Raw genomic sequence first — 18,322 nt, 5'->3', positions numbered from 1 at the left:
TGTGCATGAGAAACTGAAGTAGCAGCCGCTAAGTATCTGTCTAGACTAGTTATTCAGCTGAACTCTGAGTGCTCCTCCACCAGTCCAACACCCTCTGTTTTGCTGGAATGCCGGTAGAATGTCCCCTGGTGCTTTGGTATTAACATAATTAGTCCTGCGCTGTGAGCTATGGAGGGCAATGGCAGGGATTCCCCAGGAAGTCTTTCACTCTCGCTCTCTCTTTGGCTGGCTTTTGAGCTTTTCCTTTTATGCCAGGGGAACAGTCGGCGGTGACAGCACAGCAAGCAGGCTATTTTGACAATGCTATTACTCACCAAAGCTCCATTCTTTTGTTTGGGCTGCTTAGCACTGCCCATCTGAAGTTTGAATAGAATAAAAATAATTAAAAAAAAAAAAAACCCTTGGAAACAGCGACCAGAGGTTGGGAAAGAAGAGAGGAGGGGGGGGGCAGAAGGCACAGGGAGAAACGAGTGGATCCGTGTAGACAGAGCAGATCTATCCGTACCAACCTGTCCTGCAGACGTCTCGGCCATGGGAGGTGATCGGATCCCCTGGGTAAAGCTATGGGCTCTGATTTGGGCTGTGATGGGCCCCTGTTTTGGCGACAGATGGCTGCCAGTGGAGAAGCTGAGCCCGTCGACTCCGATTCACAGAGGTAACATTGCCTTTAACTTCAGTTTGGCAAGGTGTCATTCCCCCCCACTAAGTCCCAATGGCCCTGGAGAGCAGAGAGGGAGGAAGGAAGCTCTGTTTGTGACCTCTTTTCTACATCTTTATTCATTACTATCTACCTAAGGCAGTCTAATACCCTTCATTTCTCATTGTCTGAAATTGGTTTACGCGTCTACCTTTAAACGGACATTTTGAATCAAGAGCTCTCACATGTTTGAAAATTGCAGAAATCTCTTTTATGGCTGTCACCTGTTTCTACAATTAGATTTTCACACAGTGTAGGAATGTTCAGTCAGCTCAAAAACTTTTCTTTTCTTAACTCTGCCTTATATTTCCAGTAGTATCCGTGAAAATACGTGCCTCCTCTCAAGCTTTTTGTGTCATGCTCAGGATTTTGTTTGCTCTCCGAATATTCTGGTCTACTGACTTTTCGCTTCTCTTCGCCGTAGGTTCAAAGGAGAGTTTCTCGTTGCTTTTGCTCCATAACAGGCTGAGAAGTAAAGTCGATCCACCTGCCGCCAACATGCAGAAAATGGTAAGGGCGGCACTGCAGTGTCTCCTCTTTATGTTCATCTTTTCTTGGAAATGTGGGTTTTCAAGGGAATTGAACTACCAGATCGTGTAAATTGGTCAAGTGTGCTGAAAGAGATTCATCTCCCAGGAAATGAGCCCCTGAAATGAAAGTTTCAACTCTCCACAGCCTGAATTTACGAGTTAAAGAAACATGCCCGTCAGAGTCTGGCAGGAAGAGTTCATCTCCCAGTTAAGCACTGGTAGAAATAAAGGATCCATCCTCAAAACACAGAGCCCTTAATTTCCCAAAATTGGGACTTAAAAAATGTTAGAGTGAAAATAAATTTTTTCAGCACATCTGAACAATAAGAATAATTATAGCCTATATTTAAAAAAAAACTTGCTCAGAGGCCCTATATATCTCAGAACAAAATCAGTAAACCTACAGTTCCTATGTTTATTGTTTTGGAGTTTATAATCTTATTAGTATTGTATATGCATTTGAATTGCAAAGTATTATTTAAATTCATGTTGTTTTGGGAATTCTTTTTTCACTGGAAAGGTGTGGCACAAATCTAAAAATAGCATTTATTCATTTTTTTTCCCTACAGGTATAATTTTTCTGTGTTAGCATTGACAATAATACTATTATACCTACAGTGAGGTTGGGTGGCAGCACATTAGCACTCATTTATTTAAATTATCAACTTAGCCAGAAAGGCTAAAGAGAGAGCATTCATAACTCATGACCCAGACCCTACACTTGAAATTTTGCCAAAAGATTGAGTTTTTAGACTCATTTAAGCTCTGGCTCACACATTACATTATCAGGTTCCTGACTATCATTGTGTCTTTTTGAAATGCAGAATGACATCCTGATGTTGCCAACATCCTGGAGTAAGACCAAGGAAGAACACTGAGCATAGTACCACCATGAGGTTAATTCAGACTAGTTACCAAGCTGCCTTTTTTCACATAAAACACTTATGCAGGGCAGGATTAAGCCTTAAGGCATAGGCAAATTAGGCACTTGCCTAGAGCCCACATGTTTCAGAGGGGCCTTATCAGATGTGCAATTCATTATCTCTGAAGGCAGATTTTTGTCCTGATATAAGGTCACCACCACCTGCAGAGGTTCATCTGTCCTCCCCATCCCTTGTGCGTTGTCCTCCAAGTAATAGAAGATGCTTCCTCCTCTGCAGCCAGAACCATGCCGGTCTCTGTTTATGAAAGTTTTAAAATGTATTTGTACTACATTGAAGGAAACCCAAAACACTTATTTGCCTAGAATGCACCAAAGGGTTAAGCCTGCCCTGTGCTTATGTCACTTATTCTATAGGACTCAGGCCCCAATGCTACTACTACTATAAATCACTTCTATAGCGCTACCAGTCGTATGCAGCGCTTTACAATTGAACATGAAGAAGGAAGACAGTCCCTGCTCAAATGAGCTTACAATCTAAATCAGGACAAACAGACAGGACCAAAAAGGATTAGGGAAGGACAGACAGAAGGACACATAAGGATAAGATAAAGGTTACAAGTCAGGAGTCGAAAGCAGCAACAAACAGGTAGGCCTTTAGCCCGGATTTGAAGGCAGCCAGGGATGGAGCTAGACATAATGGCTCAGGAAGCCTATTCCAGGCATAAGGTGCGGCGAGATAGAAGGAGCGGAGTCTGGAGTTATCAATGGAGGAGAAGGGCGCAACTAGGAGAGATATGCCTAGTGAACGGAGTTATAGGGAAGGAGTGTAGGGAGAGATGAGGGTGGAGAGGTAGTGAAGGGCTGCAGAGTGAATGCACTTATAGGTCAATAAGAGGCTTACTGTGCTTTCAACGTTTGATTTAGACTGGTTGTAGCCAGCCTAGTGCACACATTATTCAGCGTCTAATGCACAAAGGGGTTCTGCGTCGCTTTTTACCATTTGTGGTAACAGCTATCAGTAATCCTATGCAAAAGTATTACACTGAGCTCATTAAATATTAAACTGGGGATTCTGTGCGATGCACAAACGTCTCCAAGCAATGCACAGAAAGGAGCGCCTACCTTTAAGGTCCAGAATTTTCCGGCAGGTCTGGAGCTGTTGTTGCGTGAGGGCAACTTCTCGGTGGAGCAGTCTGCTTGCATTTTTTAATAGTATCTGCACATGTGTGTGAAATGTGCCATGTGTGTGTATTATATGTATGTGTTATGTGTGTATATTATATGTGTGTGTGTCAGTGGCGTAGCCAAGGGTGGGCTCAGGTGGGCCCAGGCCCACCCTCTTTGGGCTCAGGCCCACCCAGTAGCAGCACACCTATGATTTGGCAGGCAGGGATCTCCAAGCCACACCAGCTGAAAACTCCCAAAAACTGTCCCTCCTGCATACCTTGTAAATAGCAGATCTTTGCCTACATCGAGCAGCGACTGATACATACTGTTCACACCGGCCCCACAGCCTTCCCTCTGATGTATTCCCACCTATGCAGATACAGGAACTTGCATCAGAGGGAAGGCTATGGGGCCAACATGAGCAGTGTGTATTAGTTGCTGCTCGCTCCGGTGAAAATCTGCTATTTAAAAGGTATGCGGGGGAGGGGGATGTTTGAGAGACCATATGGCATGCAGGCAAGAGAGGGAGAGACCAAATCACTATGGGGTAGGGTGGAGTTCTTCTGCCCACCCATCATGGACCCAGGCCCACCCAAAATTGAGTGTCTGGCTACGCCCCTGGTGTGTGTCCTGCACATAACAGTAGTGTTAAAAAGTTCTTGTGGAAAAAAAAGGAAACTCTATGTGATGTCACTGGATGAACGCCTACAATGTGGTGGTTGCCTTTTTTTCCTGGACATGCGTAGAACATCAACACTTACCACAAAACTTTTCTGCGTATGTGTTAGACACTTTCTCTACTGAGCCGCTTGCAGAATTTCTGCACATGTCATTTGCATGCACTTTTCTTTGAGCATTGTTTCAAAACTGGTAATTTCAACCGTGGTTATGGACTCACTCCGTACTTAACGATGACATTTGAGCATTGGGGCCTAAGTGGGGAAACGTGAAGTGAGGGAAATGTGAAATATTCCTAACCTACTGGAAAGACACTTAAATTCGTAATGGTGCAATAGAAGCTATATAAGGCTCCAAAGAGTGTAAAAGATTTTGTAAATAATCACCTCCTCTGCAGTGCTTGCTTCGCCTTGCCCTCATGCCATGGTGGCCAGCGCTATATATCAGAGGATCAATCACTTCACAAACAAACCTTCAATCTAGGAAGGTTTGCTCTGCACATTTTTGTTTGGTTCCATTTATTATTTATTTATTTTAGTGCATTTCTATCCCACATTTTCCCACAAGCGCAGGCACAATAAAAGAAAGAAAGGTAGAAACATAGGATGACAGAGCTGGGATGAATTCACAGAAAAGACATGAGAAGGAAAAACTGTCCAACAAGTGCAATTGGGTTAGAGACCCACTTCAAACTACAACGGGAGAGTCAAAAGGAAGAGTTCGTTATGGACTAGGCTTGCGTAAATAGGAATGTCTTTAAGAACTTTTTAAATAATTGATGGTCTGATATCCTTTTAATTGCTTCGGCAGTTCATTCCAAGTCTTAGCACTGGTATATGGGAAAGACGAAGCAAACATATGTTTATATCTAACTTTCCTGCTGCTGGGATAGTGTAGACAGAGAAAGTTGCACGATGACGACAAAGCATTTCTTGGGGGCAGATCAATTAGGTCGAGCATGTATTCAGGGGCCTCTACAAATACAATCTTATGCGTTAAAGAGCAGACTTTGAAGATGATGCGATCTTTGACTGGGAGCCAGTGCAGGCCAAAATGCAATGGTTGCGCATGGGCAAAGCGCGATTTGCCTAGTACTAATCTAGCAGCCGTGTTCTGGGCTGTCTGGAGTTTTCTTAGTAAATAGTCATGACAACCAGCGTATATCCCGCTACAGTAGTCCAGGTGTGAAAGGACCAGCCAGTGAACAACAGCGCGGAATAGATCTCTAGGTAGGCAATTTCTGATACGCTTCAGCTGCCACATTGCAAAAAAATTATGGCAGAAAAATATCCAAATTGTGGGAACACCCAAATCGCACCCCCAACAAGCCCCCTTGTGATTTGGTTGCACTGCAGATAAACTGCATAGATAAACATCTTTACAATGTGTTTTGAAAATAGTGATTTGGACGTTATTGCAAGAAAAACATCCCATCTTCTGCTTTATGCTGTTTTTGGGAGATTTTTCTGTTTCAAAAATGAGCCCCATGGAGGGGCATAATCGAAGGGGACGCCCAAGTTTTGCTGAGGACGTCTTCGCAAAATGTCCCGGCAAAGGGGCGGGGAAACCCGTATTATCGAAACAAGATGGACGTCCATCTTTTGTTTCGATAATATGGTCGGAGACGCCCACATCTTGACATTTAGGTCGTCCTTAGAGATGGTCGTCCCTAGACTTGGTCGTTTCTGATTTTCGGCGATAATGGAAACTAAGGATGCCCATTTCAGAAACGACCAAATGCAAGCCCTTTGGTCATGGGACGAGCCAGCATTCATAGTGCACTGGTCCCCCTCACATGCCATGACACCAACCGGGCACTACAGTGGACTTCAGAAATTGCTCCCAGGAACATAGCTCCCTTACCTTGTGTGCTAAGTCCCCCCAAACCCCCCAAAACCCACTACCCACAACTGTACACCACTACCATAGCCCTTACGGGTGAAGGGGGCACCTAGATGTGGGTACAGTGGGTTTGTGGTGGGTTTTGGAGGGCTCACATTTACCACCACAAGTGTAACAGGTAGGGGGGAATGGGCCTGGGTCCACCTGCCTGAAGTGCACTGCACCCACTAAAACTGCTCCAGGGACCTGCATACTGCTGTGATGGACCTGAGTATGACATTTGAGGCTGGCACAAGAGATTTTTAAAGAGTTTTTTTGAGGGTGGGAGGGGGTTAGTGACCACTGAGGGAGTAAAGGGAGGTCATCCCTGATTCTCTCCAGTGGTTATCTGGTCAGTTCGGGCACCATTTTGTGGTTTGATCATAAGAAAAACAGGACCAGGTAAAGTCGTCCAAATGCTCATCAGGGACGCCCTTTTTTTTCCATTATGGGTCGAGGATGCCCATGTGTTAGGCATGCCCAAGTCCCGCCTTCGCTATGCCTCCGACATGCCCCCGTGAACTTTGGTCGTCCCCGCGACGGAAAGCAGTTGGGGATGCCCAAAATCGGCTTTCGATTATGCTGATTTGGGCGACCCTGTGAGAAGGACACCCATCTTCCAATTTGTGTCAAAATATGGGTGTCCTCTTTCGAAAATAAGCCTGATAGTGTACAAAGTAAAACAAGCTTTCCAACTAGGAGGGGGAGGATTAGTGATTTGTGGATGGAGCAACCAGTCTATTTAGGATTCCAGAGATATCCATATCGCTTGCATTTATTTATTTATTTATTTTCTATACTGTATCTTTCAAGGATAATGAGCTGTCTCACAGAAGCTCTTTGGTACATCACCTCTCATATATATTTGGGAGAACAGCAATAATAGAACAATGTAGGCAGCCACCACCAGGATTGGTGCAAGGATATCAGGCATCTTAGGTGAATCATCAGCTTTGAACTTCTCAGTTAAATTACAGGCCCCTAGATGCCTTCCCCTGCCCCTGAAATTTGGAAAATTAAACACATGATCACCTCAAAGTCACCTCTTCCAGAATAAGCCTGTAAAAATGTATAATTGTACATTATGGAGGCTCATTTTCAAAAAACATAGACTTACAAATGAGCACCCATATGTATTAAACTTTGTGTCGTATACAGATACACACATATATAACAAAGTCAATTTCTAACAGGCTGTTACCTAGGTAAGTGGGCAATTGAAAATTGTCCATTTTTCGCCAGTTAAAAGGATGTACTGATTCCATTCCAATATGCTGCTTATATCCTGCTTAAATTAACCAAGGCATGAAAGCAGGTTACATAAAAACTATGAAATTGATCCCTAGTATTTGTCAAACAAATAAGATTTCAAAGCCTTTCTAAACATTAAATAGGTAAGAATTATATGAATGAAAACAGGAATAATATTCCAAATCTTCTATGATTGATATATAAATGAACTCTCATGAATTCATTTATGCTGCACATTACTGACAGAGGGAAAACCAAGTATTAAAAAAGAGGTCAGATGAACCATTATCCTACCCGAAGGAAAAGTTAATAACTGACTATGAGAAACTGGACAACTACCTGAAAAAATCTTATAGACTAAACCAGCCACTTCAATGTCTACTCGAGCCCTCACTGGCAGCCAATGAAGTTCTCTCAAGATAGGTGACACCTGATCATATTTCTTACATCCAAATATCAACCTAGCTGCAGTGTTTTGCAATAACTGTAGTCGATGCAGCAATTTTTGATGTGTACCAGTGTACAAAGCACTGTAAGAGTCAATCTAAAGAGAATAATCACTTGTACTATCACACAAAATTGTTCTGGAAAAAAGAAAGGACGTACTGCCCTTAACTGACATAACTTTAAAAATATTCTTTTACACAAGGTATTTATCTGACATTCCATATTCAATTGTGTATCAAATACAACACCCAATACCCGTGATGATGTTTCAAACTTAAAGGGGTATGTTTACTAAGGTGCTTTAGCATTTCTAACGTACCTGTAAAGTTAAGGCACATTAAACGCTAATGTGCCTATACATTTCTATGGGTACATTAGTGTTTAACATGCGTAAACCATTTACGCATGTTAAAAACGCTAATGCGCCTATAGTGCACCTTAATAAACAAAGGCATTAATTATCTCTCCTGAATTTAAATTAATAATTTTTGCCATACCCAATAGTGTATTACAACAATAGAGCAATTTCATTTTATCTGTATTAAGCTTTAGATAAATTTTCAGATGCCCATTTTTGTGTCTTACGTATACATTACAATATCAATTTACAACCCTCTTCAAATCCAGAAGTTATTGGAACCAATATAAAAATATCACCCACATAAAAAGAAACATAACATAGAAAAGAATCCAAATAAAACCCCAATGAACTCATAAGAATATTAAACGGGGATAAAGGTGAACCCTGTGGAACTCCATAATTAGGAGACCAACTATTTATTTATGTTGGATTTTGCTCATGCCTTTTTCAGTAGTAGCTGAAGGTGAGTTACATTCAGGTTCCCTGGGTATTTCTCTGCCCCTGGACAATCCAATTTTGTACCTGAGGTAATGGAGGGTTAAGTGACTTGCCTAAGATCAAAAGGAGTAGCAGTGGGATTTGAACCAGCCATCTCTGGATATCAGGACTGATGTTCTAACCACTAGGCTGCTACTCTTCCACTTGAAAAGATATTATTCTTTTTAACTCTATACCTTCTATTTTTCAAGAAACCATGAAACCAGTTAAGAACTGCCCAAGACATTCCTAGATCACTTAACTTAGACAGCAATGCAACATGATCTACAGAGTCAAAAGCGCCAGATATATCAAATTGGATGGTATCTTTTGACGTAGAAACAATTTCACCCTCTACGCTACAGTCAACAACAAAGACTCTGTACTATGCATATGTCTAAAACCATATTGTGTATCATGTAAACAGCGAAATATATCTAGATAAGTCATTGTTTGAGTTGCAACCAATATACTCGCTATTGGATAAGAAAATTGTTAAAGCTGCACCTTCTGATTTTGGAGTAGGTGTTAGAATTATTTCTCCTAACTCAGAGGGGAACAATCCTTCCCTAAGCAGTGAATTGACAAAGATAGTCAGCCAACCTACACTCTTCAACAAATAAGAGGGACAATAATCAAGCAAACAGGATTTCTTAGCAAGAGAATCTAATTTAGCTAATACCTTGCTCTCCTGAATGGTTTGAAATGAGGTTCATGTTTGATCAATGGAGATATCCCTGAGGAAAATACTCTTCATTTCTACTCTCAGTATCATATACAGAAACTATACCCGGTAGAGAAGATCTAATTTTCTATACTTTAGAGTTCAACGTTTTTTATTGATGACATTGCAAACATTACAAGCCACAACTCAAATGCATAGACATACAAGTATGCTATCAACCACAAGATACTTCACTGCGATCAGCGCGTCATCAAGTTTTTACATTTAGACAAATACCACTTGTTTGTAACAGCATAAAACAAATCTTCAACATATATTAGCCCAACCCCTGAACTGCATCATATCCCACCTATTACAGAATAAACTTCCCTCCCCCCATCCTCAATCCCCTACTCCCCCCAGACCCTACCGTCCATACCCCCCTGTAGAAGCCCCCCCTTCCCCTCTCTCTCCCCAATCCCTTTACACCCCACCATGATAATTAATTTTCTATACTTTATCCCCAAAACGTTTTCCAGTACTTCTGCTGACGGATGTTGTGTTTCAGGAATTGCAGTAATTGTTGCAATATTAGTAAGACTATTAAATATTCTAAAAAGCATCTTCATGTTGTAACTAACCTATTAACTTTTTATAATATAACCTCTTAGCTTCCATAATTGCTGCTTGATAAGTTTTAATAGAAGATTGTCATAATTTTTTTTCTGGGAATCATGTGCCCTTTCTCATTTTCACCAAACTTGGGATGCAACTAAACACAAGTGCTTCAATACTAGTAACAACTATAACTCTTACGTGCAAATGTGTTGTCAAGAAAAACATAACCTTCAAGCAAAGGCTCAACTTCTTATTTTCTTATTTTATGTTTTTTTTTGTTTTATTTTTAGAGGAGAAAAGGCCTCAGAGATATTTGCCAAGTTAGACTGCATACACACTGGCAGCACGGCTGCATTCTCTTAAGCAGCTACTTTTTAAGCATTGGCTGCCACAACTCCTCTGTTTTTATCATTTCCTTACTTATTTCAATTAAATGACATTCCATCTAAATTATTTAAAGGGCGCTGGGACTGTACAACACTTATCTTTTAAGGAAAGCCCGACAGAGCCACCATTTCATTCCTGTTCTGAGCTTTGTCAGGGCCTGTACTGATTGCTGTAAAGTCCTTATATACTACTGGTACTCTGCTCCCATTCAAAACATGGCGTCCAATGATTAAAAGAGGGAAAATATAGTGTAAACGTAGCAATATAGTGATCTGTCCAGGGAACCTGCGACCAGTCAACATCTGATTGCATACCAATCTCCCTTTGCTTAGATAATGGGGCAACCAAATCTAGAGTGTGACCCTTCTTATGAGTTGGACTACTGATCTCAAATCTATATTGTAAAGTTTCTAAAAAATCTAATAAACAAGTAGTGTCAACACTCTTGTCATCCTCAAGATGAATGTTCTTACCCACTAACAATATATATGAAAACTGTGTTGAAAACGTATGTTATGTTACACAGGACTTGCTGTCTGCCAATATCTACACTTAGTTCATTGCGGATCACAAATTGAAAAAAGAAGCTGAGACAAAACCTCAGGAATCATATAATACATAATCATTTATTTATTTTATTTTATTTTATTGCTTTTGTATCCCACATTTTCCCACCTATTTGCGGGCTCAGTGTGGCTTACAATACATTGTAATGATGGTAGTACAATAAATTATTATATGATTATGGTTACATTATGAGGAGTTGAGTTAAAATACAGTACATTGTAACGATGATAGTACAATAAGTTATTACATGATTATGGTTACATTATGAGGAGTTGAGTTAAAACAATGTCCAGGTATCGATCGGGGGAAAGAACAATAGTGATGAGAAAAAAGGTTGGGTGTGTAAGAATTATGGGGATAGGTATACTAGGAGAATGTGTTGATGCGCTGCCAACAGTGTGTGTGGACTTCATGTGCTTTGATCCTTTTGATAGATCTTTTCAAAGAGATGAGTCTTTAGTAGTTTGCGGAAGTTGGTTAGTTCATAGGTTGTTCTTAGGTTTCGTGGTAGTTTGTTCCAGATTTGCGTGCTCATATAGGAAAAGGTTGATGCATGCATCACTTTGTATTTTAAATTATAAAGAACATATTGCAAAAAATTATAAATGTTATCTCAGATATTCATAAAATAAAATAGTTTTGAGAACTTTACGAAATAGTTGATAATTTCTGAGCAGACTTCTAAAGATGTGAAATTCACCAAGACGCAGCCAAATAATAGAGGGAGGAGTTAAATAGCTTCCTAAATCTTATTGAGCTAATTGTTGGAAACTTTAACACACGGTCACAAGTTATCATGCTAGAACTGCTATGCAGTAGCTACGCAAGATCAATTAGATACTGTGGTGTGTCACCATAAGTAATTTTGACCACTGTTGTAATTAACTTAAACTTAATCCTTACCTCTACTGGAAGCCAGTGCAGCTCAATCAACAAAGGGGTAGCTGGCTTAAATTTGCCAGCTGAGAAAATTAGATGTGCTGCTGTATTTTGCATAAACTGCAATTGTCCTACTAAAGTTTTAGAACAACCACTAACATTATAGTAATCTAATCTCGACAAGGTTAAGGCCTGAACTAACAGCCTAAATTTATTGCAATCAAAATAATTTTGAATTGTTCTTAGTTACTTTAATACGTGAAATGATTTTTTTTGTTATTAATATGTTGAGAAAACATTAGTAAACTATCTCTACTCCCAGTATTCTAGAACAAAAATCAAATGAAAACATATTTGTACCAAGAAAAAACTGTAAAGGGAATTTAGCAGAATCAAACATACCCAACCAAAGAAATTTGTTTTTTTTTTTTCTGGATTCAATTTGAGTTTTTTGTTGGAGATCCAATAGTCTATAGCTTGGACACATAACCCCAATTCTTTCAATGTGATGTTCCAATCCCCTTGAACTTAAGGCCTACTACCTGTGGGTCTATATTTCAAAATTATTCCAAGTGACCATTACCCATAATCTCTAAACCTGGGACATATATCAACTCAACTAGTCTCAAATCTAAGAAAGCTTTATATATTAAACACAAACCACCACCTTTTTTCCCCAACCTAGGTCTGTTTAAAATTTTATACCCTGGGGGACATAAACTAACCAACATAGGGCTATTTTTATCTGTAATCCAAATTTCAGTTGTCATAGTCAGCCCTACATCTTTCAGGATAGTTAATTTGTTACAGACAGATCTTGCATTGAAATAACAATAAGGAACAGGCTGTAACTCATCACTTCTCACAGTATAATCTATTGAAACTTTCTGTAAAGTTCTATTCCTAAGCTCACATCCTTTTTTTTTCCAGATTTCTTATAAGGTTTATTATCAACTATCACTTCTATTGAATTAATACCAGAAGTTTGCCAGTCTATTGAATCAAAGATAGTCCAGTTCTTCCATCTGCTCTTAATCTCCATGAGTTTATACAAACAGGCAAAATAAAATATTCATTACTCCTCCCCTCAAACAGTCCATTAAAGCCTTTTACTGCTCCCAGGCTAAGGGACTATATTAACAATCCTATATAATAAAACACATCTCCAACATTCTGAAGCTGACTGCATGGCTGAGGCATTCCTGCTCTCTGTATCAATCTCCTGAATTGACATCACGTACTTCCAGGTTCGTCACAAGCAGAAGTGACCAACCACACGAGGTTTCTCGGCTTCAGAATGTTGGAGGTGCATTCTATTAAATAGGATTGGTCAGTTCCTTGAAGCACAGCCAGAGCTCAGCGTCCTGCACAGTAACGCTCAGATACCAGAGAGGGGGGGGGGGGCTGACACCAGAGAGGGGGGGTATCTCTGTCACACACACTCTCACAGTCAATGTCTTTCTCTCTCTCACTCTCACACACTGTCTCTCACACACTCTATGTCTCACACTGTATCACATTCACTCTCTATGTGTCACACAGTCACTCACACACTCTCTTGGTCTCATACACTCAGTCTCACAGGGAGTCTGTGTCTCACACACACTCTCTCTCTCTCTCGTACACACTGTATCTGTGTGAAACACACTCTCTCACACTGTGTCTCACATACGCACTTGCACACACTCTCATTCTCACACACACACTCTCTTTCTCTCACAGACACACTCGCACTCAGACTCACTCTCTCTCTCTCACACACACACACTCGCACATTCACTCTCTCTCGCACACACTGTATCTGTGTGAAACACACACTCTCTCTCACACTGTGTCTCACATACGCACTTGCACACACTCTCATTCTCACACACACACTCTCTCTCTCACAGACACACTCGCACTCAGACTCACTCTCTCTCTCTCTCTCACTCACACACACACACACTCGCACATTCACTCTCTCTCTCACACACAGTCACTCTCACATACACTCTCTCAAACATACACACTCCGAGGAAAACCTTGCTAGCGCCCGTTTCATTTGTGTGAGAAACGGGCCTTTTTTACTAGTAATAATATAAAAAGTACCATGATATCCACATTGTGAAACATTCCAATAGATTCTCAAACTAGTATAACATATGAAAACCTGTTTTAAAAACTAAGAAATACCAATCTCAAACAAACCTCTTGATTAAAATATCACAAAAGATAATCCAAGTCCCTGCTTAAAGTTGCTACGCTAAGGAGCGTGCCTTTGGCATGTGTCTTAGGTGATGTGTTGGTGACAACGTGCCACTAGGCGCTGCTTTTTAAAGCAGTATCTGACATCACTAGAAAGTGGAGCAAAGCTCCCATGCCCAATCTCTCAGGACTGACAGCAAGCACCTTTCCTAGAACAATCCTCAGCCAGGTCACAATCTTTAAACATCTGTCGTAGTTGTACATGCTGGGGCTTTGATTCTTCCTTCCCTGAGATGGTTCTTTGAGTTAGTGTTGGCTGTTAGAACCATTGTGTTGCATTGGCTGCAGCTGCTTTTGCCACCCCTCCCCCCCACCATGAGTTACCACCCTGGGTGACTGCCAGTTTGCCTGATGTTTAAGCCAGCCCTGGCCACAACATTAACGAAGAAATGGGCTCATCTGCACACAGAGCAACTGATGCCACATCTATTTTCTCTCACCCTAACTGTGCCCTTTATCAAAGTAAGAATGTCAAGACCCCCCTGTTTACAAAGCCACTGTAGCGGCTGCCGGTGAGATAATAGGCTGTGTTGGCATTGCCATGTGGCGGTCGCTAGCGTGGTTTTTTAAACAGGTGGGGGGGGGGGGGGGAGAAAGCTATAAGACACCTCTCCTGTGACACTTTCTGATGGGCTGAAGGGATGCCTCCTGCAAAGCTAACAAACATGGATGGTAGCTCCTAGAACTACACATGAAACATAAACCTACTGTATTCAACATAAAACAAATGTGTATATGCTTTCACATCACACATTCTAGCCTTATACTATTATGCTTTATATGACATCTGTGTAAATTGGATATGGGTCCTTTAAAATTCTGTGCAGTGCCACCCAAATGGGGCTATTACACCATGCCCAGAATGTAGTGGCGTATTAGTTGCATACACAACTCCTGTCAGACCTGGTCTCCCCACCCGTGCCTTAACATCACCTCTGCTCTAGTCTTTGCATGGGCAGTGGCAGCACCTCTCATAGGCTGCCTGCAGCCTGCACTAGAACTTTCTCTCTGAATTTCCCCGCCCTTTCTGAAACAGCTTCCTGTTTTGTAAAGGGTGGGACTGTTCAGAGGAAAAGTTCTGGTGTAGGACGCAAGCAACCTATGAGTGCAGCTACTACTGTCCTGGTGAAGACTAGAGTGGAGGTGATTTTAAAGTACTGGGGGGGGGGGGGGCATGGGAGTCACACCTCCTGTTAAAAATTCCTGGCTATGCCACTGCCTAAATATGGTTTCATTACTGCTAAATTCTAGAGATGGAAGCAGCAGTTTCATACCTGACTGTGAGGGTCTAAAAGCTGCCCCTTCTGAAGCTCATCATATGGGAAAATTACTGGGACTTGAAGAACAGACTTCTTGGAGGGTTCTCTTGCCTACCCTTATAAGTATGCCTGTTTGTCAAATTTACCTAATTTCTTAACCATCATTAAAACCACAGGGACGTTATAGTAGTTTACAACTGACAGAAATAAAGAAAAAAACAGCATAAACCCATATACACAATCAACTACCATGAGCAACTGTGATGGCAAAAGCAGTTGACAGGGAAGTTCTAGATCCAAGATGGCGTTGCTCTGCTAGGACGCTCTGAGCCTCATTCCCGTTGAGATGCCAAAATGAAGAGGGAGAGTAGCGGGCAGAGCTTCCCCGCTTCCATCCCCCATATCGGGTCCAATTGACCGCTACATGAGACCAAGAGCAGCTGTCCCTGATGGCGGAATGCCTCCGGTAGGGAACGCCAGCGAACGAGAGATTTTGGCTTCCCCCGGACTTGAAACAACATTGAGCCCCGCTGTACGCACTCCACTGCCTCAACCGCTCGGCGCGAGCTCGTTCCTCCTTGACCCAACGGGGTCTCCCTCGGAAGGAGTAGGAAACCCGGAAGAACTTCGGGGAGAAGTTTCACTTTCATCGGAGGATGGAATGGAGGGCAGTTTGCCCATATCGACGCCGAGCAACGGGATGAGAGAAGCTGAGGGACAAAGCGAGACGAATGTAAAGTCTTCAGCAAGGTTTGATTTTCCTACTGAATTAGTGACTAAACCAAAAGATGTGACTTTAGACTCCTTGTGGGATTTGATGTCTAACCTGGGACAATTTTTTCTTAAACAATTTAATGAGGTTTTACCTAAGGTGAATAATATTGAAAGTGGCGTGCAAAAACAAGAGGAAGAGATTAAAGCTTTAAATGAAAAAATGGGGAAAACTGATCAAAAAGTTATGAACTTGGAAACGCAACAAACTATGATGATAAAGGACTTAACGAATCTTAGGCAAAAAATGGAGGTTTTTGATAATTATACTAAGAATCATAATTTGAGATTCGTTAACTTTCCCAGGTTACAAAATGTTCTTCCACTTGAGATGTTGAAACGTTATTTCCTTGAAACCTTGAATATTTTGGAAAAAGATTTTCCACCTTTTTCTCAAGCTTATTATATCCCAGAAAAGAACACGAATCCAGAATCTGAAAAACCTATTGATGTTTCTCTTTTGCTTGAGTCCTCTGATTCTGAATTGGCGACAGCTGCCTCTCTGGTGGCAACTGTCGCATTGATGCCTGACAAGAATTGGATTTTCCATTTGTTTTTCCGTAATAAGGATAAACCCTTTTTGGGTAATGTTATTTCCTGACGTCTCCAAGGAGACGAGACGACGGAGGAAACAATTTTTGCTCCTCAACCTGGAGTTCTGCACTTGGGGGGTACCTTCTTTTTAAGATACCCCTGCAAGTGCATAGTTAGGCTGGGGGGAAAGAAGTATGTGTTTACTGAACCTGGACATTTGTCTTCGCTAATCGCCTCAGCTAAGATGGAAAAGCATTAAAGAGAATGTATAGTTTCCTAGTAGAGAAGGATTTCCTTGTATTAGTTCCTGAGTTATAGTTCTCTCTAAATTTAAATTCTTGGATCTCCAATTATGGACTTGAGTGTCTTATATTGTTGAAAGTGTAAAGACTTATTTGTCCTTTCCTTTCTTCTCTTTTTCCTGTTTAAAAATTATTTGTTAACTGACTCTTTCCTAAGCAAGATGGTTTCTTGTAAAAATTGTTTAAATGAATAAATAATAAATTAAAAAAAAACAGTTGACAGGACAGTCGGGAAGGGAAGCCCCATCCATTCTCACTTTTAGGACCATGCTTACTAAAGCTTAGTGTGCACTGACAGTGTGTTCTAAGTGCCACATGGCCCATAAGAATTATATGGCCCTTAGTTTCTGATTGTACTTAATTTTTCCTGCATATCAGTGTATATGTTCACTGATAATCTAGCATTACAGGTTCACGATGCACCTGTGTTCCCTACGTTTGAGTGAATAGCCTGACACAATCTGCTTTGCCTTTGTTTTTTAGTCTGACTCTGGAGAGACCAAGTTCATTTTTGGTCTTGGTGAGTGATACAAGCATCATACCATTAAGACAGTGTGCAGTTTGGATCACCAAGTTTACAAATAATCATAATGGCTTCAGAAGGATGTATTTTCCCAAGGAGCCACAACAGCATACCGGGCCAGATTAGTTATAGTTTATTACATTTAATATACTGATCTACATAAATACAATATCAGAGTGGTTTACAGTACATTTATGATTAAAACAGAAAAGAACTACAATAAAATAAAGATCAGTCACTCTTAAGAGGATACCATAGTAATAAAATATTCAGTCCCCCAAACATACAGTCGGAAATGCCATCTTAAACAAATAAGCTTTCAAAAGACATTTAAGTTCATTTTTGGTCTTGGTGAGTGATACAAGCATCATACCATTAAGACAGTGTGCAGTTTGGATCACCAAGTTTACAAATAATCATAATGGCTTCAGAAGGATGTATTTTCCCAAGGAGCCACAACAGCATACCGGGCCAGATTAGTTATAGTTTATTACATTTAATATACTGATCTACATAAATACAATATCAGAGTGGTTTACAGTACATTTATGATTAAAACAGAAAAGAACTACAATAAAATAAAGATCAGTCACTCTTAAGAGGATACCATAGTAATAAAATATTCAGTCCCCCAAACATACAGTCGGAAATGCCATCTTAAACAAATAAGCTTTCAAAAGACATTTAAGTAGAGGAGTGTGGTAGCCGTGTTAGTCCACTCTTAAGGTTATCAATAGAAATCAAACAAAATAAAACATGGAAAAGAAAATAAGATGATACCTTTTTTATTGGACATAACTTAATACATTTCTTGATTAGCTTTCGAAGGTTGCCCTTTTTCGTCAGATCGGAAATAAGCAAATGTGCTAGCTGACAGTGTATATAAGTGAAAACCTTCAAGCATTACTATGACAGTCTGACAGGGTGGGAGGATGGGGGTGGGTCGGAGGTATGCATGGGGACATCAAAGCATATCATTGATATTCTAACAGGATGGTGTGGATAGGTGAGGGATGGAGTGATCAACAGAGACATACAGCTTTATGGTTTATAATGGGCTAGGAACCCCAGGTCCTTGTTAAGTCCTTTCTGTTGGGTGTTAAAATATTCAATCATTCTGACTTCAAAGGTCTTACGTTCTTGTATGGTTTTAAAGTTACCTTGCAGTATTCTCACTGTGAAATCACTGGTACAGTGTC

General features: G+C 40.8%; 1 protein-coding gene across 3 annotated transcripts in view; it reads left to right on the top strand.

Annotated features, from left to right (window-relative positions):
• Positions 1-424: 424 nt before the first annotated feature.
• Positions 425-18,322, top strand: part of LOC115470438 (C-type lectin domain family 18 member A-like) — a 221,084-nt gene continuing 203,186 nt past the window's right edge. For 2 of the 3 annotated variants that reach the window (XM_030203619.1, XM_030203618.1), the window contains exons 1-2: positions 425-655; positions 1,122-1,207. In XM_030203619.1, the coding sequence (XP_030059479.1) occupies positions 532-655; positions 1,122-1,207 (210 nt within the window). In that variant the 5' untranslated portion in view covers positions 425-531. The remainder of the gene's footprint in view (positions 656-1,121; positions 1,208-18,322) is intronic. The other variant, XM_030203620.1, reaches the window with a different exon arrangement.

The sequence above is a fragment of the Microcaecilia unicolor genome, chromosome 5, assembly GCF_901765095.1.
Source record: "Microcaecilia unicolor chromosome 5, aMicUni1.1, whole genome shotgun sequence".
NCBI lineage: Eukaryota > Metazoa > Chordata > Amphibia > Gymnophiona > Siphonopidae > Microcaecilia > Microcaecilia unicolor.
This window is presented reverse-complemented; position numbering and strand designations above follow the sequence as displayed.